The sequence below is a fragment of the Linepithema humile genome, chromosome 2, assembly GCF_040581485.1.
Source record: "Linepithema humile isolate Giens D197 chromosome 2, Lhum_UNIL_v1.0, whole genome shotgun sequence".
NCBI lineage: Eukaryota > Metazoa > Arthropoda > Insecta > Hymenoptera > Formicidae > Linepithema > Linepithema humile.
The window spans coordinates 14,146,382-14,167,832 of record NC_090129.1 but is presented as its reverse complement, the minus strand read 5'-3'; the positions used below and the strand labels follow the sequence as shown (position 1 = coordinate 14,167,832).

Below are 21,451 nucleotides of genomic sequence, written 5' to 3'. Positions count from 1 at the left end.
CTCCTTCTTGTAATAACAAATCAAATTGTATTTTTGCAGCTTTCAATTTGTCTGGTGCCAATCTGCGCGGACGGCATGCTTCTGGAGGACCCGGAGTGGTTTCTATATAATGTACTGTAGTGTGGCGTACTTCTTTCTTTATCCCTGAAGGATTCGTGAGCTGGGAAATTCTGCTAGGATCTCATGATACGGTGTTTCTTTCAAGAGTGTTTTGATTAATATTTGCTCAATCTGACTTGTTACACCGTCCGTGGCCAGTCCTGTTGTGGCATCTAGTAATTTCCTTTTCTTTACGTCTGGTAGCAGGTGGAAATATCCTAGGAAATCGGACCCCAGGATTGGTTGTGTTACGTCAGCCACTATAAAACGCCATGTGAATTCTCTGCGTAAACCTAGGTCAGGTTGTAGTGTTACTGTGGCGGCTCACCGCCACACCGCTGCACTGACGCGGTATAATACACCGCGGCGCCGCTACGCGCCGCAGGCCTTCTACCAGTTACAAGCTTGCGGACCCACCGCCAGGTTGCGCAGGCGGTGAAGAGCCTTCTCGCGATCAAGCTTCGATCGACGAGATATAAAAGAGCTGCTCCGCAGATCTTTCCTCACTCACTCGCTTCAAGGCGAGCTCTCTCAAGGGCCCTTGAACTGAGTCGTACTCTGCCTCGGCAGAAGCTAACCAGAGACACATAGTCTCGCAGTTTTTCTCACGCTGCCTCGCAAGGCGCGTAAAAAGAAAACAGAGTCCCAGCATCGGCCGCACATTTCAACCAAGCGGCCCGCGGATACTCCACTTTCGCCGTCGCCTCCTCAGTCTCTAGTGTGGAAATTAATTCCACTAGAGTTCTGCGTCCGGTTGACTCGAAGGGACACGCTCACTCAAGGCGACATCCGAATTCGGAGACCTCTCTCTCCTCGGTACACGGAGCAATCCGCAATTCCGAGAGCCGAGACGGTTGCCACCACCAGCACACCAGAGACTCGATCCATCGCAGTACAGACTTCACCGCTCAGAGCTTGCTCAGAGAGCAGTTGCCAGACGGAAGACCACTTCCCGAACGGAGTTCCACCGACGCCGGGAAAGGGGCTGCAACGAGCTAACTCAATTGAACCGTCCTTTTTAGGACCCGTTCAACACACTAAGACGCGGCCGGTAATTTCTTACCGCGCCCGTCAATTTTTGTTCTAACTTCTCGGCCTTACACATTTGCCGAGAAAGCGCCTCTGGCGCACTTAATCAAATCAAGCAAAACTTGTACTTTACTCTACTTCTCTGACGAGGAAAAATAAATTATATTTTTCTAAGAAATTGGTCTCAATATTTCAACCAAGTCGAACACGATCCTTAGGCAATACGCCTATAAACTGGTGACCCCGACGACTGGTTAAAGCAAATGAGCCAATCAGAGAAGGCCGGCGATATGCCAGGCGCCGACGCAGCACAAATCGGCAGAGTATCGGTGCGAGTACCACCTTTTTGGCCGGAGGAACCAGAATTATGGTTCGCCCAATTAGAGAGCCAGTTCCTGCTGAGCGCCGTCACGTCGGATTCAACCAAATACGCATACGCAATCTCGCAAATCGAGACAAAATACATTAAGGAAATCAAAGACGTGATAACGAATCCTCCGCCATGCGGGAAATACAAAGCCGTAAAAAGGGCACTCATCCAAAGGCTGAGCGACTCACAGGAACACCGCATCCGCCAATTATTAGAGCGAGAGGAACTAGGCGACCGAAAGCCATCGCAGTTCCTGCGCCATCTAAGGACGCTCGCGGGCAATGCCGTGCCTGATCAACTCCTGCGCACGCTATGGCTGGGGCGTTTACCGGCCCAAATGCAGATTATACTAGCGACGCGAGCTGACGATCCTCTCGAGGACGTGGCGGAACAGGCCGACCGCGTCTACGAAGTCACATGCCGAACAGTCGCAGTATTGGACAAGCCTAAGGAGACGAAATCAAAACCTACCGGCTCGCTCGAGGACCAGATACAGGCATTGGTCAAGCAAGTCGCCGCACTCGACACGCGATTGGGCCGGCAGGAGCACCGCCACAAACAGCAGCGCCACAGATCGCGCAGCCGCAGTCGGACTAAATCAAATTCGGAAGAAGACAGCGAATTTTGTTTCTTCCATCGGCGATTCGGCAGCAAGGCCAGAAAGTGTACAGAGCCATGTACATACAAGGAGAAGAAGAAGGACAAAACGGAAAACTAGACGGTCCGGAATCAATGGCGGCAGACGGCCCGGACCCGAAACCTTGCCGCCTTGTAATAACCGAGCGACAAACAAAAGTTCGGTACCTCATCGACACGGGATCAGACATAAGTGTCTACCCGCGCTCGATGGTACGCGGACGAATGTCCGGAGCAACGCAAGCCCTGTTTGCAGCCAATGGAACTGTCATTCACACGTACGGGTGGATCGCGCTTCAGCTCAACATCGGATTGAGGCGCGCCTTCCAATGGAAATTCATCGTAGCTGACGTCACACAGCCAATCATCGGCTCCGATTTCCTCGGGCATTTCCATCTCCTGCCGGATGTAAGGAGAGGCAAACTTTTGGACGCTACGACGGGATTGGCCACAAACAGCCTGCAGAGCAGAACCGGACAAACATCAATTAAGACATTACTGCAGGAAACAGCTTTTCACGCCTTATTGGCCGAATTTCCACAGCTCACTAGACCAACCGGAAAGACGGAATCCGCGCCGCACTCAACAATGCATTACATCGAAACAACACCGGGACCACAGGAAGCATGCAGGCCGAGGAGACTGGCGCCGGAGAAACTAAAAGAAGCGAAGCAGCAATTCGATCTGTTACTGCAAGAAGGAGTAATCGCGCCGTCCAAGAGCGCATGGGCCTCACCATTGCATATGGCACCGAAGAAAGGTGGCACGTGGCGACCATGCGGCGACTACAGGAAGCTCAACAACCGAACGGTGCCGGACAGATACCCGATTCCGCATATCGAGGATTTTACACAGGCTCTTCACGGGAAAACAATTTTCTCTACACTGGATCTGGTTAGAGCTTACAACCAGATTCCAGTAAACGCTGAAGACGTGCCAAAAACGGCAATCACCACACCGTTCGGTCTGTTCGAATTTCTCAAAATGCCTTTCGGTTTGAGAAACGCAGCGCAAACGTTCCAGAGATTCATAAATGAGGTGATACGCGGACTCGATTTCTGCTACGCCTACATTGACGACATCCTGGTAGCATCTCACAACGTAGACGAACATAAAGCACATTTAACAGCTTTGTTCCAGAGACTCAGCAAGTACGGAATTCAACTAAACCCAGCAAAATGCGTGTTCGGAAAAGAAACCGTAGCATTTTTGGGCTACCAAGTCTCAGCAGAAGGGACGCAACCACTACCGGAAAAAGTCGAGGCCATTCGGAAATTTCCAAAACCGATCACCGTCAAGCAGCTGCGGCAGTTTCTCGGAACCTTAAATTTTTACAGGAGATTCATTCCAGGGGCGGCCATAGACCAAGCAATTTTGAATGACGCGCTAAAAGGGAACAGACCCGGGAAAACACCAATCGAATGGAGCGCAGAACGAGAGGCAGCGTTTGAAACGTGCAGAGAAAGCCTTGCACGGGCAACGCTCTTGGCACATCCGGACCCGAAAGCAGAACTCTCCTTAACAACCGACGCCTCAGATTTCGCAATCGGAGCAGTAATCCACCAACATGGAAAACTCGGACAGCAACCGGTGGCGTTCCTCAGCAAAAAGCTGACCACCGCACAGCAAAAGTACAGTCCGTACGACCGAGAGCTCTTGGCGATATACGCAGCAATTAAACATTTCCGGCACTGGTTAGAAGGAAGGGAGTTCATCATTTACACGGATCACAAACCGCTCGTGTATGCATTTCGAAAAGATCCTTTGCAGAGCTCACCGCGGCAGACACGGCACTTGGAGCTGATCGGGCAGTATTCAACCGACATCAGACACGTGGCGGGAAAGGATAACATCGTAGCAGACACACTATCGAGGACGCAGGCTGTCCAGCAAGCAGTAAACTTTGCAGAGCTCGCAAAATCTCAAAAAGATGACGCCGAAATACAGGCATTACTCCATGGGAATACGAAGTTGCAGCTTAAAGAAACCGTAATTCCCGGCACGGATATCAAACTGATGTGTGATACATCGACGGGCATCCCACGACCATACGTCACGCAACAATTCCGAAAGCAAATCTTTAAGCATTTGCACGGACTCGCGCACACCGGGATAAAAACCACCGTCAAACTAATCACGCAGCGCTTCGTGTGGACCGGAATAAAGAAGGATTGCCGCAGATGGGCGCAGGCTTGCATTCCCTGCCAGAAATCAAAGGTCCACCGACACACCGTTTCACCAACAGGAAATTACTTGGGGCCTACCAGCAGGTTCCAGCATATACATATGGACATCGTCGGACCTTTACCTCCATCTCGAGGGAAGAAATACTGCCTCACAATCATTGACAGGTTCACACGATGGCCAGAGGCATACCCGATGTCCGACATCACCGCAGAAACGATGGCTCGCCTCTTATTCGAAAACTGGATTGCGCGTTTCGGAGCGCCGGCACGAATCACCACGGACCAGGGACGGCAGTTTGAGTCGGAACTATTTAAGGGGATCCTACAGTTCTTCTTTACCGACATTATTTTTACAAACACTAATCTTTTTTTTAGCTATACAGATTGAAAAATCCTTCTCCACAATTCAAGTACTTATAATAACGAAGAACGGATGCTATAATATTTAGTAAAAAACAGAAAAAAATTTTAAATTACAGTTTTGTTATCTGCACGTGGCGTCAATATTTGTTTAACTTTAAAATTCTGCAGTTTTTCTGTGCGAAAGACATAGCGTCCGTTTTCGGTCTAATATGAAAGAATATCTGTGAATTTTTAAAAGTAAGTTTGGAAGCCTAATAAAAAAGATTAGTGTCTGTAAAAATTTATGCATATGTGTGTGTGCGAGATTGAGGTACGAGAGTAAAACAGAGCAATAAATTAGTTGGCTAATATTAGAACAGATGGAGCTAAAACTTGCCTGTTTACTCGATAAGAACAGACAATACTATCCTTGTTATTTCATCCTTGCGTGAGAGAGTAATATATATGTGTACGCACTAATACTATTAAACTCGTTCTTTTCTCTTTCTATCGTACATTTATTCTGTCTCTTTCTAAGTGCTCGCTTACAACATATCGCTAATTGCATCGACTTCATGCTTTTCTCACATATCTGCTTACATTTTTACTTACGGTTCTCTCTCTCTCTCTCTCTCTCTCTCTCTCTCTCTCTCTCTCTCTCTCTCTCTCTCCCCTCTCCCTCTGCAAGTTGATTATTATATTCTTTCATTTGTATCATTATTTTTTTATCATTTATATGGTTTTTATTTTTATAGTTCTCATCTGCCTAAATAACAATAATTTATGCATTTTTAATTTTATAGCATATTTTATTGCATTTTATTTTGTAGTATATTTCATGTATACTGCAAAATAAAATGCATAAATAAATTTATTATATAGAAAGATGAGAACCATAAAAATAAAAGAATATAAAAATTAAAATAAAAGTCACACGAATGAAAAAAGATAATGATACAAATGAAAGATTATAATTATAAATTAGCAGGGAGAAGGGGGGAAGGAGAAAGAGAGAAGGAGAGAGAGAGAGAGAGAAGCGCGAGTAAACATGTGGCAGATATATGAGTGGAACATGAAGCACTGATGTACAGAGCGATATGCAATAAACAAGCGATTAGAAAAACACAGATATAAGTATATTATAAAAAAAATAAAAAAAAATAAAATTAATTTAAAAAAATAAAATTAATTAATAATAAGAGGAATGGGAAGGAAAGAAATTTAACATAAATATATAAAATTATTTTATTTTTTATTTTTTTATAAAATTTTATGAAATACATAAAATTATATAATACGAAATGACAAGTTTGAGACAGTTTTTAATAATAATATCCCCCGGACGGCGCGGGTACAAATCCAAATGATGCCGGCGGCGCAGGCATATAACCGGATAGTGTCGGTGGCGCGGGCATGTATCCGGATGGTGCCGATGGCACAGACGCATATCCAGAAGCTGCAGGCGGCGCGGGCATATATCCAGGAGGTGCCGATGGCACAGACGCATATCCAGAAGCTGCAGGCGGCGCGGGCATATATCCAGGAGGTGCCGATGGCACAGACGCATATCCAGAAGCTGCAGGCGGCGCGGGCATATATCCAGGAGGTGCCGATGGCACAGACGCATATCCAGAAGCTGCAGGCGGCGCGGGCATATATCCAGGAGGTGCCGATGGCACAGACGCATATCCAGAAGCTGCAGGCGGCGCGGGCATATATCCAGGAGGTGCCGATGGCACAGACGCATATCCAGAAGGTGCAGGCGGCGCGGGCATATATCCAGGAGGTGCCGATGGCACGGACGCATATCCAGAAGGTGCAGGCGGCGCGGGCATATAACCAGGAGGTGCCGATGGCACGGACACATATCCAGAAGGTGCAGGCGGCGCGGGCATATATCCAGGAGGTGCCGATAGCACGGACACATATCCAGAAGATGCAGGCGCGGGCATGTATCCGGATGGTGCCAGTTGGAGCCCGTACCCTGGTGCGGTGTGCCGTTTAAAATTGGCATACTTCCTCTGCTTTTTTCTTTGTTGATTGATTGCTTGACGCACCGCATCATTAATATTCTGAAAAATAATATAAATATTAGTACTTTTACACAGATACACATACACACATGTATGTAACTATTCAAAAACAGAAGACAGAAGAGATTTGGATAAAAAAAGAAAAATATATAAAACAAAACTTCTGTATAAAGCTCTGATACAAATCACATAAAGAAAATAAAAAGCAAACGAGTCGAATTGGTTATTATTACATATATTACAGATTTTTTTTTATAAAATGATAAATAGAAACGTTTCTGCCTATATTTTCCTCTGTATAAATAGTAAAATAAATTAAACTTACATTATTATAAAAAATAAAATTATGTCGTTTGCATCCTCTATCTGCAATGGAAAATAATTTGACAAGCTTGATAAAAAGTTATGTCCAAGTTATTGTATTTCTTATTGATGATAATCATTGGAAAAATTAGATCGTCGATACTATAGAATAATAAAATAAAATATAGAAATACCAAAATTATAATATATAAAAAGCAATTATTATATTATAATTGTAATTACAATAAAAAATTACAATTATAATATAATAATTTCTTTTTATATATTATAATTTTGGTATTTCTATATTTTATTTTATTATTCTATAGTATCGACGATCTAATTTTTCCAATGATTATCATCAATAAGAAATACAATAACTTGGACATAACTTTTTATCAAGCTTGTCAAATTATTTTCCATTGCAGATAGAGGATGCAAACGACATAATTTTATTTTTTATAATAATGTAAGTTTAATTTATTTTACTATTTATACAGAGGAAAATATAGGCAGAAACGTTTCTGTTTATCATTTTATCAAAAAAAGCTCTAATATATGTAATAATAACTTGGCTCATTTGTCTTTAATTTTTTCTTTATGAGAAAAATATATAATACTATAAATACCATAAAGAACTAACCTTTCTTACATCTTGGCCTATTCTTCCTGTCTGGATATTCGCCCTGTCTGCTAACGGCGACGTCGCCGCAGTCCTCGTGTTCGATGTTGACGGTACCACCGGTATCGTCGTCGGGGTCCACGTGTCCGATGTTGACGGTGCCGCCGGCACTGTCGCCGGGGTCCTCGTGTCCGATGTTGACGGTACCACCGGTATCGTCGTCGGGGTCCTCGTGTCCGATGTTGACGGTGCCGCCGGCACTGTCGCCGGGGTCCTCGTGTCCGATGTTGATGGTACCACCGGTACCGTCGCCGGGGTCCTCGTGTCCGATGTTGATGGTACCGCCGGCACTGTCGCCGGGGTCCTCGTGTCCGATGTTGATGGTACCACCGGTACCGTCGCCGGGGTCCTCGTGTCCGATGTTGACGGTGCCGTCGGCACCGTCCCCCTTCGTCCTGACGGCAAGTTGCCTTCGCTTCGTGCTGCAATAAAAAAAAATATTTTAATTTTTACATGACAGACAGAACGAGAGAAATAACGAGAGAGAGAGAGAGAAATTATGCTTTTTATAAAATTTATAAAGTTGATATATATATATATATAAATACTTACATCGTTTACTCATCGCGTCTCTCGGCTTCACTATTTCTGGACACCAGTGATGCAAGATTCAGCATTCTGCATCATGCGCGACATGAGGGGAAGAGCCTCCACCATGGCGGCACCACACAAGCGAGCATCGCGTCCATGTGCACTCGCCGTTCCAACAACGTACGACTCACACGGCGAGCGCACACGGACGCGATGCTCGCTTGTTTGGTGGGGGCTCTTCCCCTCATGTCGCGCATGATGCAGGATGCTCAATCTTGCATCACTGCTGGACACTAAGAACACACACACATACACATACACACACACACATACACACACACACACACACACATATTTATTTTACGCGCGCGCGCGTGCGACTGCGCTACATACGCGTTGCATTTGTTGCATTACCGAAGTTTTTCTTGTAAGGCAGCCGGGCTGGGCTGCCCCTCACGCGCCGTAGCAAATGCAGTTTCATAAATCAAAAACTAAATATACATAAATAATATTTTTATAACATATTTAATTAAAAATTATCCGATTGATATTGTGTTTGGTATCAGTTTAATCATAAAAATCTTATTAATTCATAACAATAATTTTTTAATTGATGAAATACAAAGTAAAGATTTGTTTTATAATTAAAATTTTATAATAATTACAGATATAAATATATAGATGAAGAAATCCTCGCGACATATCTTCCGGTCGGGCCGACCCATTACGCGCCGTAGCAAATGCAATAATACATTACGAGCGCGCGGACCTCAATGGACATGTATCTTTGTAAATTTGTATATATTTGAGAATAAATTGAAAGAGAATGAGATTTCTATTCTTTTTTAATTTCTTAAATATTTTTTTCTCAAATATATATAAATTCACAAAAATATATATCCACTGGAATTCGCGCACTCGTAATGTATTACTGCATTTGTTACGGCGCGTAATGCCCTATCTACACCGAAGGATGATCCTGCTTGTGGCTCATCCGAGCGAGTAATGTAGACGCATTGAAACACATTGAAAATCACACTGAAGGCAAAAGTGATCGGATGAGCCACAAGCAGGATCATCCTTCGGTGTAGATAGGGCATAAAGGGCCGGCCCGACCGGCAGATATGTCGCGAGGATTTCTTTATCTATATATTTATATCTGTAATTATTATAAAATTTTAATTATAACACAAACCTTTACTTTGTATATTATCAATTAAAAAATTATTGTTATGAATTAAATAAGATTTTTATGATTAAACTGATACCAAACACGATATCAATCAGATAATAATTAATTAAGTATGTTATGAAAATATTATTTATGTATATTTAGTTTTTGATTTATGAAATGACACCAAATACGACACAAATAAGATAATTTTTAGCATTTGTTATTATATAAGGCCGCGGATCAAAGAACTTGCTCTGCGCTCGAAATCGTGTAAAAGTATTGTCCAAACGTCTCAGAGCATGAAAATTTTGAAAGTTGCAAAATTAATTTTTTTAAATATAGACTGTAGAGAATGACGAGACGGAACTTTTTTCTATTTGCAGTTTTTTTGTTCGATGCTTATTTTTAATAATAAAAATAAAAAAGTGAAAAATTTTTATCCCCAAATTCAATAAAATTTTAAGATATAAATCGTCGTAATTTGGCCAAATTTTGTTGAAATTGTTTGAAATTTGGTATACGCATGCAGTATAGTCTAGCGATGCCTACAAAACAATAAAAAGCTGAAAATCGCCTATTGTTTAATAATAATTAATTGCAAATTGAGGCCAATGGGTAACTACGTTTTTTTAGTTTTACTGACAAAAAGTATCGAGGGAACTTAAAATTTGAAACAACTTCCAGTGAGACATTTGTTCCTCTCTATTGAAGGAAGATTTCTGGAAACTTTCAGATCGATTCATTGAAAATTTGCGGAAATATGTATTTTATAAGAAAACATGCAACGCCGCTAATGATAACTCTGTGAGCGCTGAACACCATCAAGCAGCATACTCGCCGTTCAACTTTCCAGGATTCGATTTTATAATGATTTCTTACAACTCTATTGTTATTTGTTAAATTATTACCGTCCTAGAGACCGCGTCTCTGGAGTGTATGTGAAATATTTCAAAATAATAATAATAAAAGTATTTAATTAAGAAACCGTATAAATAATAGTTCATCATTTCGATATTTCGTGGAGAGTGAGCGATTGTTCAAATGTATAACTATTAAAAAATCATTATAAAATCGAGTCCTTGAAAACCGAACGGCGAGTACGCTGCCTGATGGTGCTCAGCGCTCACGGAGCTATCATTGGCGGCGTCGCATGTTTTTTTATAAAATGCATATTTCCGCAAATTTTCAATGAATCGATCTGAAAATTTCTAGAAATCTTCCTTCAATAGAGAGGAACAAATGTCTCACTGGAAGTTGTTTCAAATTTCAAGTTCCCTCGATACTTTTTGTCAGCAAAACTAAAAAAACGTAGTTACCCATTGGCCTCAATTTGCAATTAATTATTATTAAACAATAGGCGATTTTTAGCATTTTTATTGTTTTGTAGGCATCGCTAGACTATACTGCATGCATATACCAAATTTCAAACAATTTCAACAAAATTTGGCCAAATTACGACGATTTATATCTTAAAATTTTATTGAATTTGGGGATAAAAATTTTTCACTTTTTTATTTTTATTATTAAAAATAAGCATCGAACAAAAAAACTGCAAATAGAAAAAAGTTCCGTCTCGTCATTCTCTACAAGTCTATATTTAAAAAAACTAATTGCAACTTTCAAAATTTTCATGCTCTGAGACGTTTGGACAATATTTTTACACGATTTCGAGCGCAAAGCGAGTTCTTAGATCCGTGCCCTCATATGTTTGCAACAAAAATACCGTTATAGTATCATATACTGACACAGTACGATCCATAGCGACATTGGTAAATGCGAGCTTGTCACCGTGACGAACTCGGTTCAAATCCGAGTAGGACGCACGGTCTTTTCTCGCAAAAGGCGGGTCGGCCCCGTCAACATTGGACATGAGGAGACACATACCTGCACCATTCCCCCCCCCCCCCCCAAGCAGACAACGTAATTCGTATCGTCTGATCTCACAATCAGGATATGTGTCCGCGCCATCTGCACCTTCTGGATATATGCCCGCACCAAATAACTTCTGGATCGTTTATTTTTGCAAATTTTAAAGAAAATAAAATAAATTAGTTAATAAATTCACAAGTTGAATATTAATTTTATCAAACTAGTAACTATATTTTATTAATGTACATATATGTAACTTTTATCTTTATTTTATCAGTCTTTATATCATAATATTTACAACTTTTTAATTACGCCAATGTTCAGAATGTTATATTGCACATGTAGAAAATGTCTGATTTTCTTTTATATATATCTGGAAATAGGGTTTTAAAAACAAATATTTCAGACAAAAGTTGTATGGTTTCAAGGGGGACATAAAATGGAAACGAAATTCTCTTACATAAAGACATTTTGCGAATTTGGACGCAAACTAAATTTTTTAAATTGGAATTACCCTAATTTTTTTATGTCAATAGATTCTATGTAACATTTTATGTAACGTAAAAAGTTAGAAAAGTAGTATGATCAAATATTGAATGGTTTACGCGATATTTTATCTTTTACATACTTTGACATAAAATACAAAATATTTTGTAAAACATTCTGTGTTTCAGTAATTTTATAATACTTTTATACACAGAATAATAAGACGAATCAACTGATGTAAAAAAATATATATAGTTGTTTTTAGGAAAAAGTATGCAGCTGCATGTTGCAAATTACACATTTCTTCTTGGAAACAACTGTTTTTTTTTTTCGTCTATTGATTCGTGTCACTATTCTGTGCATAAAAGTATTAAGGTAAGATTACCGAAAACTGAATGTTTTTAGATATTTTGTATTTTATGTTAAAATATTAATTTTTTTTTGTATAAAAAGATATAAAATATCTCGTAAACCATTAAATTTTTGATTATACTACTCTTATAACTTTTTACGTTACAGAATGTTATATAGAATCTATAGACATAAAAAGATTAGGATAATTGCAATTTAAAAAACGTAATGAATTGAAATAAATTTATGAATTTACTCCAAATTTGCAAAATGTCTTTATGTAGGAGAAGTTCGTTCAATTCATTTTATGTCCCCCTCGAAATCATACAACTTTCGTCTGAAATATTTGTTTTTAAAACCTCATGGTTTCCAGATACGTATAAAAAAATTAGATACTTTGTATATGCAATATAACATTGAATATTCTGAATATTGGCATAATTAAAAAGTTGTAAATATGATATAAAGAATGATATGATAAAATAAAGATAGAAATTACATACATGTACATTATAATATAGTTATTAGTTTGATTCAATCAATATTCAACATGTGAATTTATTAACTTTTTTTTTTTAAAGAAAAGTAATAAAAAATTTTAAATGCCTTTCACAAATCATCAAAATAATTTAATCAAAATAATTATTTTGTTTCGAGAATTCTATGTATAATTTAAAGACGCGCATTTTATATACATAATAACAGCAACCGCGCGATTCCTATATATGCAGTAATATATAGGTATTTACTGCGCGGACAGAAAAATCTCGCTGCCGCGCATTGACATGCATTATGTTATAGGAGAATAGCGCGCGAAAACTAGTCAACCGTTACACCGTGTTATAACGTGTTGACCGAAAATTGTGTAGTGTTTTTACAGTATTTACTGAATTACTGTTTTGTTTAGTGGAAAGTACATTTCGTTAGAGTACATAATGGGACGCAAGTACAATGAAAAATGCTTGCCTCTCGGTGCTCGCAGACTTTCCACGAAGAGAGGATGGTATCAAAGGTTAGTACGTCTAGTTATAAAAAACATACACACATATAAAAACATACACACAGATTATATATTTATTGCGAACATACGTGTACATAATGAATAGATATAAATATACAGAGAAAGATGAGAAAGAGAGATATAAAAAGAAAGATAAAATTATAATCCATCGCCTTTCTCATTGCCAGTGTTGTTGTTTTGTTGCATAATGTAAAGGAGAAGATATACAGATCCCCGCTCACTTCTTTTTCTCTCTCACTGTCTTTCTTTCTCTTTATCTTTCTTTCTTATCTTTCTCTGTATATTTAGTTATATCTATTCATTACGTGCACGTATGTTCGTAATAAATGTGTAATCCGCGTGTGTTTCTTTTTATTTAATCATCTCTCTTTTTAATCACTTATTTTATTACGTACAAACATAATCGTCAAATAATTACTATCTCTGAAAAGTAAGAATACAGTCCTTTGTTTATTGATTTAAAAAAATTGATTATATATACACTACCGCTCAAAAGTATTTGTCTCTTACATTTTCACGAAAAATTATTTATTTTTACTTATTATTTTGGAGCTAAATAATTTTTTCACTTTTATTTCTTTAAGAAAAGAACTCATAAGAGAAACTCTGTTCAGAGAAACTTTAAAAAAAGTTTCGCAAAAAAATAAAGAATAATAACTTCTATAAAAAAGCAAAAAAATTGGATGGACAAAACTTTTTAACGGTAGTGTATATATTATGTACGGTAGTTAGTGCCAGAGACGATCAATTCGTGTGCTGGTTGCATATTTTGCACCAAATGCGGTTTGCATGAGCGCTTTGGTTATATAAAAATTATGCCAGAAACGATCAATTCGTGTGCTGGTTGCATATTTTGCACCAAATGCGGTTTGCATGAGCGCTTTGGTTATATAAAAATTATGCCAGAGACGATCAATTCGTGTGCTGGTTGCATATTTTGCACCAAATGCGGTTTGCATGAGCGCTTTGGTTATACAAAAATTATGCCAGAGACGATCAATTCGTGTGCTGGTTGCTTTAAATATTTTGCACCAAATGCGGTTTGCATGAGCGCTTTGGTTTATTAATTATAGCTATGTCAAAACATGATGTATTGTGCTAGTATATTGTATTATATAAAATAATTTTTAGTTATAGCTATGTAAGATATTATGTAAGGCTGTAAACAAAGGACTGCACTTATTTTTCAGAGCGGGTTTTACTTTTCAAAAAAATTATTAAAAAAGATTTACTAAATGTATTCAACGTATAATTATTTTAAAAAATATAATAAATGTGGCATATATTATTTTTGTGTAAGATTTTGCGAAATAATCTATTTATTTCTCTTTGTAGAAGACAGTTGTGGAAGGAGATAGGGGCCCAAAAGATAAGTGGCTCCATGAACACAAAGCTTACAAAGGATACTAGCACCGAATCCATTGATTTTCATAAATCAGTGGGATTATTACCCAATATGATGGATTCGGAAAGTAGTACCCAAGTAATGCTGTGCATGGAGCCAACATCAAATAAAGGTACGTATATTGACAATTGCGACGATAACGATACTCTTGTTATTGATAATAAAGCCCTTCTAGACCCTTATGGTGTGCAAGAAAACTTGCCTGAAGGCCGTCGCATTGTCGATATTGCTTTTATGTGGAGTGAAATCCACAGAACATTTAATAATCATGCGCGAGGAATAGAGTGCCAATTTAAAGATTGGAAACTCATAAATTCTCGTCGCCGTGGGTTAATGACGCAGTTGTTTTTCCAATGCCAAATGTGTCATTATAAAGACAGCATCTGGTCAGAACCCACAAAACCGAAAATATTGGACATTAACACAGCTGTTGCAGCAGCAACTATTACAACAGGAATTGGTTATGCCCAGCTGAATGAGCTGTGTGCAGCCATAAATGTTCCTTGCATGTCCGAATCAACGTACATCACATTCAGAGACAATATAGTCGATGATTTTCAAAAAACAGCCATGGAAAATATGAAAATGGCTGGTGAAATTGAAAAACAACTCGCTCTCGAGAGAAATGATATTATAAACGGTATTCCGTACATAACTGTAGTAGCAGATGGTAGTTGGATGAAGAGAACATACGGCAATGCTTATAACTCTCTTTCCGGTATTGGAGCCATAATTGGTTACTATACCAAAAAAGTTCTCTTTGTTGGTGTTCGCAATAAATTTTGCGCAATATGTGATATGGCAGAGCGAAAAGGTGTCAAACCAAGAATTCACAAATGCTATAAAAATTTTGATCGCAATGCAAGTTCCACAAGAATGGAGAGCGATGCCATCGCAGAAGGTTTTAAATGTAGCCTCGAAATGCATGGTTTGATTTACAAAACGGTTATCGCCGATGGTGATAGTAGTGTATATCAGACCATTCATGATAATAAACCATATTGTGAACAAATGGTAACTGTAAAAAAAATAGAATGCAGCAATCATTTGCTTCGCAATTTGTGTAAAAAGCTAAAAGCTGTGGCAGAAACGACTCAGCCAAAAGCGCAAAAACAACGTGGCTTTGTAGCGTTGCGAAATGTTATAAAAAATAACATTTTGAATATTCGAAAAGAAGTAGAAGAAGCAGCGAAGCTACGAAGAAAAGAGCAACAAACACCTCAACATCATAAGGCTATAGAATTACAACAAGATATATTGAACATTCCTAGCCATATTTTTGGCGAACATAAGCGATGTGAATCACGCGGTCGTATATGCACAGAAAATGGTAAAACGACAACAAATTATGTACCACATCTGAAATCATACGGCCTGTATGAAAGAATAGAAAAAGCAATCTCATATTTAAGCTGTTATTCTGACAGCTTGTTGCTGAATTTTAACAATAATCCTGCAGAATCGTTCAACTCGATAATCTGCAAAGAAATTGGTGGAAAACGCATTAATTTTGGAAAACGAGGCTCTTATAATGCTAGAATTGCGGGAGCAATTGTGCAATACAATACGCAACAAGTTCTTACGCAATTGTATAAAAGCATGGATAAGATTGTTCCGCCTATTGTCGAGAATCTTGAAAAACAACGACAAATAAAAGTTGCGAAAACTAGAGAATCTCGAGAAGCACAGGGAATGCCAAAAAAATTCAAAGGAGAGTCAGGAACAGATCGATATTACGGTCCGCAATCGCAAAAACCGGATCTTTCATCCCATGTATTCGAACAACTTCGACAAAATCATTTAGAAAAGTTGTTAGAAAATGCGAAAAACTGGCAAAAAATCGAACTCGATACAAGAAATCAAAGTAAATCAGAATTGTGGTTATCATTGAGACGGGAAATGTTGACGGCATCCAATTTTGGAACCGTATGTCGCATGAGATCGACAACGTCTTGTGCAGCAACGGTAAAAGCCATTTTATATCCTCCATACATTGATAACGCAGCCATAAAATATGGTCGTGATAATGAAGAAGTAGCAAAGAAAGAACTGGCTTTACAATTAAATAAAGAAGTGATTCCTTGCGGATTATTCATCGATACTGAAAATCCATGCTTGGGTGCTTCCCCAGACGGGCTTATTGATGGAAATGGTCTAGTGGAAATCAAATGTCCTCTGTCGGCTGAAAATTTAACAGTTGAAAAAGCCATTGAGACATTGCCTTCTTTAAAAGCTATTTTTGATAAAAAAAATCCGCAAAAAATGAATCAGAATCATCGATATTATTATCAAATTCAAGGTCAGTTAAATATAACACAGCGAGAATATTGTATTTTTGCTGTCTGGACTCCAAAAAGTATGAAAATATTGCGCATTGATGTAGACAATATTTTTTGGAAAAATCAAATGCTACCTTTCTTGACACGCTTCTATAACGAATGCATGCTTCCAGAAATCTTGGATAGTCGTCATAATAGACATATGCCTATCAGAAATCCAAGATATATTATAGAAGCTAAAGAAGAAGCAGCCAAAAAAATACTTAGTCGAACAAGTAGACGAAAAGTAGCAGAAAACGAAAATGGCATGGAAGAGAGAAAACGATTGAAACCTAACATTTCGCCAATGGAGGCAGCAATAATTGATCCTGCTGTTCTTGCTCTGCATGAAGAGCAAGATGATGACTGCATAATCGTAAGTTATTCAAGTAACAAACGAGATATAACTGAAGATGATATGGTAAGACATAAAAAACTTTTAGATGATACGTTTATTTCTTTCTCTTCGATAAAAAAGAATGTCTTACCTATAACAAGTCAATTGAATGACGAATCGTTGGATCAATTTTTGCGCATTATAAGAGAAACTTCTTGTTTCGAAACACAAAGTGTACTATATTTACAATACCCCCATATAATTGAAGCTAGTCATAGTGACAAAAGCTTACAAATAATTGGAGGAAATTGTAGTAATCACTGGAGATGTATTTTCTTTGACGGCACCAAACTTCGCGTGTACGATAGTCTACCTGGCTGTACATACGATAAATTGGTAGCTGAAGAGAAAAATTATATACATCTTCGTTATCCGAAAGTGAACTCAAGTTTTGACATAACTTTTGAAAAGGTTCAAACACAACCTGATGGAATCAGTTGTGGAATTTATGCTGCAGCTTTCGCTACGACTATAGTCTTAGGAGGCAATCCTTGCGAGAAAAAATACTCCAAAGATGTAAAATGCATGAGAGAGCATTTTTGTAAAATTATAGAAAGCAATAAACTGCTGCCTTTTCCAAAATAATTCATATATTATTCGATAATCTATTCTAATACAAGATTATCGATTACAAAAAAAATGCCTCAATATCACTAAATTATAATCGGAGAGACGAAAGAAATATATGGTTGCGTTCTCACGAGAATGGGCGATGGAGGGGCCCATTCTATATTTTTATTATTCAGTATATTTAAAAAAATTCATTATATTCTGTCGCTGTTTTTCACATATAATGATTATGTATATATTATTATTATTATATTATTATATATATATTATTTCAACATTGCTTACATTGACATGTATCTTTTCATATGTCTGTCAAGAGGAATAATTTCTTTTTTAGCCACACACACACAAAACACATTTGTATTGTGTATTGTTTTGTGTGTGTGTGTGTGTGTGGCTAAAAAAGAAATTATTCCTCTTGACAGATATATGAAAAGATACATGTCAATGTAAGCAATGTTGAAATTATTTAAACTATGCAATAAAGACAGACATATATTTATGTTTTTGAGGTTATTATCAGCAATACGGTAGATAAGCTTCAATAAGCTACGCGTACGAGAGCTGTAATAGAGCTGTAAAAATATGTGATCTGCCTTCACGTATTGAACACAATTTTGAAACTGTTCTGACATGCATGAATCATATATTACTGTCGGTAATAACTGTCGATAATTACTGTCGGTAATATATTATAATAGTATCGGAATTAAAAATGTCGGTATTATCGGCAATTTTAGTTACACTTAGATGAGGGCGCTAATCTATCGAAGTTCGACCGTCGCCGTAGGATCCCCTTAAGCAGTTGGCCAGACTGACCGGATCGCAACACATCCGAACTACCGCGTATCACCCGGCAGCCAATGGCATGGTAGAGAGACTACACCGGCAACTCAAAGCGGCTATCAAAAGCCACGAAACAGAAGCATGGACGCAAATTCTTCCAGTCATTTTATTAGGCATTCGCGCCGCAGTAAAAGAGGACATCGGAGCCACACCAGCAGAATTAGTTTTCGGAGAGACCATTCGGATTCCCGGACAATTCTTGGACCAAACCAGTAACGAGCAGCCAACGGACGAGTTTGTCCGTCATTTACAGGAAAAAATGAACAAACTCCGTCCACACTTACGACGCCATGGCCACCGCAGCACCTTCGTACACAAGGACCTGGCCACATCGGAGAAAGTTTTCGTCAGACACGATTGCCCGACCAGAGCGTTACAGCAACCATACGACGGACCATTTAACGTTTTAAGCAGAAACGACAAAGTCTACAGACTATTGGTCAACGGCAAGCCAATCAACGTCTCGATCGACCGATTGAAATCGGCTTACACATTGGACAACGATGAGCAGCCGATCGAACCAACACCTGCCGACCAACCAAAGCCCTCCGCAACCAACAAGACGAGGAGCGGCAGAACTTCTAAACCAACCGTGCGTTTCCAGGCTTAAAAACTGCCAAGGGGGTCCTGTGGCGGCTCACCGCCACACCGCTGCACTGACGCGGTATAATACACCGCGGCGCCGCTACGCGCCGCAGGCCTTCTACCAGTTACAAGCTTGCGGACCCACCGCCAGGTTGCGCAGGCGGTGAAGAGCCTTCTCGCGATCAAGCTTCGATCGACGAGATATAAAAGAGCTGCTCCGCAGATCTTTCCTCACTCACTCGCTTCAAGGCGAGCTCTCTCAAGGGCCCTTGAACTGAGTCGTACTCTGCCTCGGCAGAAGCTAACCAGAGACACATAGTCTCGCAGTTTTTCTCACGCTGCCTCGCAAGGCGCGTAAAAAGAAAACAGAGTCCCAGCATCGGCCGCACATTTCAACCAAGCGGCCCGCGGATACTCCACTTTCGCCGTCGCCTCCTCAGTCTCTAGTGTGGAAATTAATTCCACTAGAGTTCTGCGTCCGGTTGACTCGAAGGGACACGCTCACTCAAGGCGACATCCGAATTCGGAGACCTCTCTCTCCTCGGTACACGGAGCAATCCGCAATTCCGAGAGCCGAGACGGTTGCCACCACCAGCACACCAGAGACTCGATCCATCGCAGTACAGACTTCACCGCTCAGAGCTTGCTCAGAGAGCAGTTGCCAGACGGAAGACCACTTCCCGAACGGAGTTCCACCGACGCCGGGAAAGGGGCTGCAACGAGCTAACTCAATTGAACCGTCCTTTTTAGGACCCGTTCAACACACTAAGACGCGGCCGGTAATTTCTTACCGCGCCCGTCAATTTTTGTTCTAACTTCTCGGCCTTACACATTTGCCGAGAAAGCGCCTCTGGCGCACTTAATCAAATCAAGCAAAACTTGTACTTTACTCTACTTCTCTGACGAGGAAAAATAAATTATATTTTTCTAAGAAATTGGTCTCAATATTTCAACCAAGTCGAACACGATCCTTAGGCAATACGCCTATAGTTACTAATCCGTATGTATGTATCAGAGACCCGTTAGCGGCGTATAAGGTATGTATTGGTCCTTTTGTTCTACCCTGAATTAGAGAGCGTGGATAGATGCTCACATCTGAGCCGGTGTCTATCAGGTAACGCTTTTTTGTGTTTCGGTCAGTTATTAACAGGCGGCATGGCTTGGGTTCCGGGTCATCAACCGCCGTTGATGCCCGTACTTTTAGTTTTCCTCTATGCTTTTCTTTGCCTTGTATGTACATGGAGTTGTGCATTTCTTTGCTTGATCTCCAAAACGTCGATGATAATAGCACATGGATTTATCTTCGTCCTCATCTCTTTTTCGAGTGCGACTTCGTGATTGTTTTCGTGCATGTCTTGTTTGCTGCTCCTGCCGACTCAAACGAGTATTTAATGCTGCTAATTGTTTTGTTAGCTTTTGCACTTGTTTTCCTAGAGTCTCTTGTTCGTCTTCCTTGTTGCTTGTGGGGGTAGTTACGGCTACTATTGCTCGGCAAGTGACCTCATGTATTCGGTCTGCTTGCTCTGCAATGTCCTCTAATTGGTCGTCTATGCGTGCTGCGAGGATGGCTTGTAATTGTGCGGGCAGTCTGCCCATCCATAATGTTTTTAATAATTGGTCAGGTACGGTTGCTCCTGCCAATGTTTTTAGATGCCGTAGGAATTGTGCAGGTTTCCGGTCTCCCATCTCTTCTCGCTCTAGAAGCTGGCGGATGCGTTGTTCTTGTGAAATGCTTAATCTTTGAATAAGTGCGTTTTTCACTGTTTCATATTTCCCATTTGCTGGTGGTGATGTGATTACATCCTTGATTTCTCTAGCGTGTTTTGTGTCGATTTGGGATATTGCGTATGCGTATTTTGTGGCATCTTGCATGATTCCGCCAAGGAGAAATTGACCTTCTAGTTGGGCGAACCATAATTCCGGTTCTTCCGGCCAGAATGGCGGTACTCTGACGGCCACTTGACTTATTTGTGCGCCGTCGTTGTCTTGACTCATTGTACTCTGTGTTTTTGCCTACTCGGGGTCACCAATTTATGTGGCGGTTGCCAGATATTTTTGGGTAGGTTGCACAAAGGAGTCAGAGCTAGTAACAATCTAGTTTATTCTATGTAATATAGTGTTTGTTTTTACAAAGTTTTATGGCGCCCTAAGGCGCAGACTATTCGCAACCGGTGTTGTGACTGGCGAGAGTCTCTTTAAAATAACGTCTTGAATTTCT

The 21,451-nt window shown here is 39.8% G+C and overlaps 5 protein-coding genes across 5 annotated transcripts; 3 read left to right on the top strand and 2 right to left on the bottom strand.

Moving 5' to 3' along the window:
- The first annotated feature begins 1,391 nt into the window (after window positions 1-1,391).
- LOC136997856 (uncharacterized) lies at window positions 1,392-2,216 on the top strand. The gene has a single exon (XM_067349252.1). The coding sequence runs from the start codon at window positions 1,392-1,394 to the stop codon at window positions 2,214-2,216; it is 825 nt and encodes a 274-aa protein (XP_067205353.1).
- A 2,986-nt stretch (window positions 2,217-5,202) lies between these two features.
- Window positions 5,203-8,468, bottom strand: LOC136997855 (nascent polypeptide-associated complex subunit alpha, muscle-specific form-like). The gene is made up of 3 exons (XM_067349251.1): window positions 8,335-8,468; window positions 7,642-8,227; window positions 5,203-6,734 (listed from the first exon to the last, which is right to left on the bottom strand). The coding sequence occupies exons 1-3, from the start codon at window positions 8,466-8,468 to the stop codon at window positions 5,985-5,987; spliced, it is 1,470 nt and encodes a 489-aa protein (XP_067205352.1). The 3' UTR covers window positions 5,203-5,984.
- A 4,369-nt stretch (window positions 8,469-12,837) lies between these two features.
- On the top strand, window positions 12,838-17,905 carry LOC136998035 (uncharacterized). Its single transcript, XM_067349886.1, has one exon. The coding sequence runs from the start codon at window positions 14,386-14,388 to the stop codon at window positions 17,815-17,817; it is 3,432 nt and encodes a 1,143-aa protein (XP_067205987.1). The 5' UTR covers window positions 12,838-14,385; the 3' UTR covers window positions 17,818-17,905.
- Window positions 17,906-18,670: 765 nt separating this feature from the next.
- LOC136997854 (uncharacterized) lies at window positions 18,671-19,258 on the top strand. The gene has a single exon (XM_067349250.1). It carries the CDS (start codon window positions 18,671-18,673, stop codon window positions 19,256-19,258), a length of 588 nt encoding a protein of 195 aa, XP_067205351.1.
- Window positions 19,259-20,433: 1,175 nt separating this feature from the next.
- Window positions 20,434-21,228, bottom strand: LOC136997853 (uncharacterized). Its single transcript, XM_067349249.1, has one exon. The coding sequence runs from the start codon at window positions 21,226-21,228 to the stop codon at window positions 20,434-20,436; it is 795 nt and encodes a 264-aa protein (XP_067205350.1).
- Window positions 21,229-21,451: the final 223 nt, after the last annotated feature.

What these genes read in the sequence shown, in the direction of transcription:
- LOC136997856 (XM_067349252.1), top strand. Translation starts at nt 1,392, where the DNA reads ATGAGCCAATCAGAGAAGGCCGGCGATATGCCAGGCGCCGACGCAGCA.
- LOC136997855 (XM_067349251.1), bottom strand. Translation starts at nt 8,468, where the DNA reads ATGCGCGACATGAGGGGAAGAGCCCCCACCAAACAAGCGAGCATCGCG. An exon ending in GCTTGTGTGGTGCCGCCATG is followed by an intron (nt 8,228 to 8,334) that starts GTGGAGGCTCTT and finishes AAACGATGTAAG; the next exon opens with TATTTATATATATATATATA. An exon ending in TAGGCCAAGATGTAAGAAAG is followed by an intron (nt 6,735 to 7,641) that starts GTTAGTTCTTTA and finishes ATTATTTTTCAG; the next exon opens with AATATTAATGATGCGGTGCG.
- LOC136998035 (XM_067349886.1), top strand. Translation starts at nt 14,386, where the DNA reads ATGTGGCATATATTATTTTTGTGTAAGATTTTGCGAAATAATCTATTT.
- LOC136997854 (XM_067349250.1), top strand. Translation starts at nt 18,671, where the DNA reads ATGGTAGAGAGACTACACCGGCAACTCAAAGCGGCTATCAAAAGCCAC.
- LOC136997853 (XM_067349249.1), bottom strand. Translation starts at nt 21,228, where the DNA reads ATGAGTCAAGACAACGACGGCGCACAAATAAGTCAAGTGGCCGTCAGA.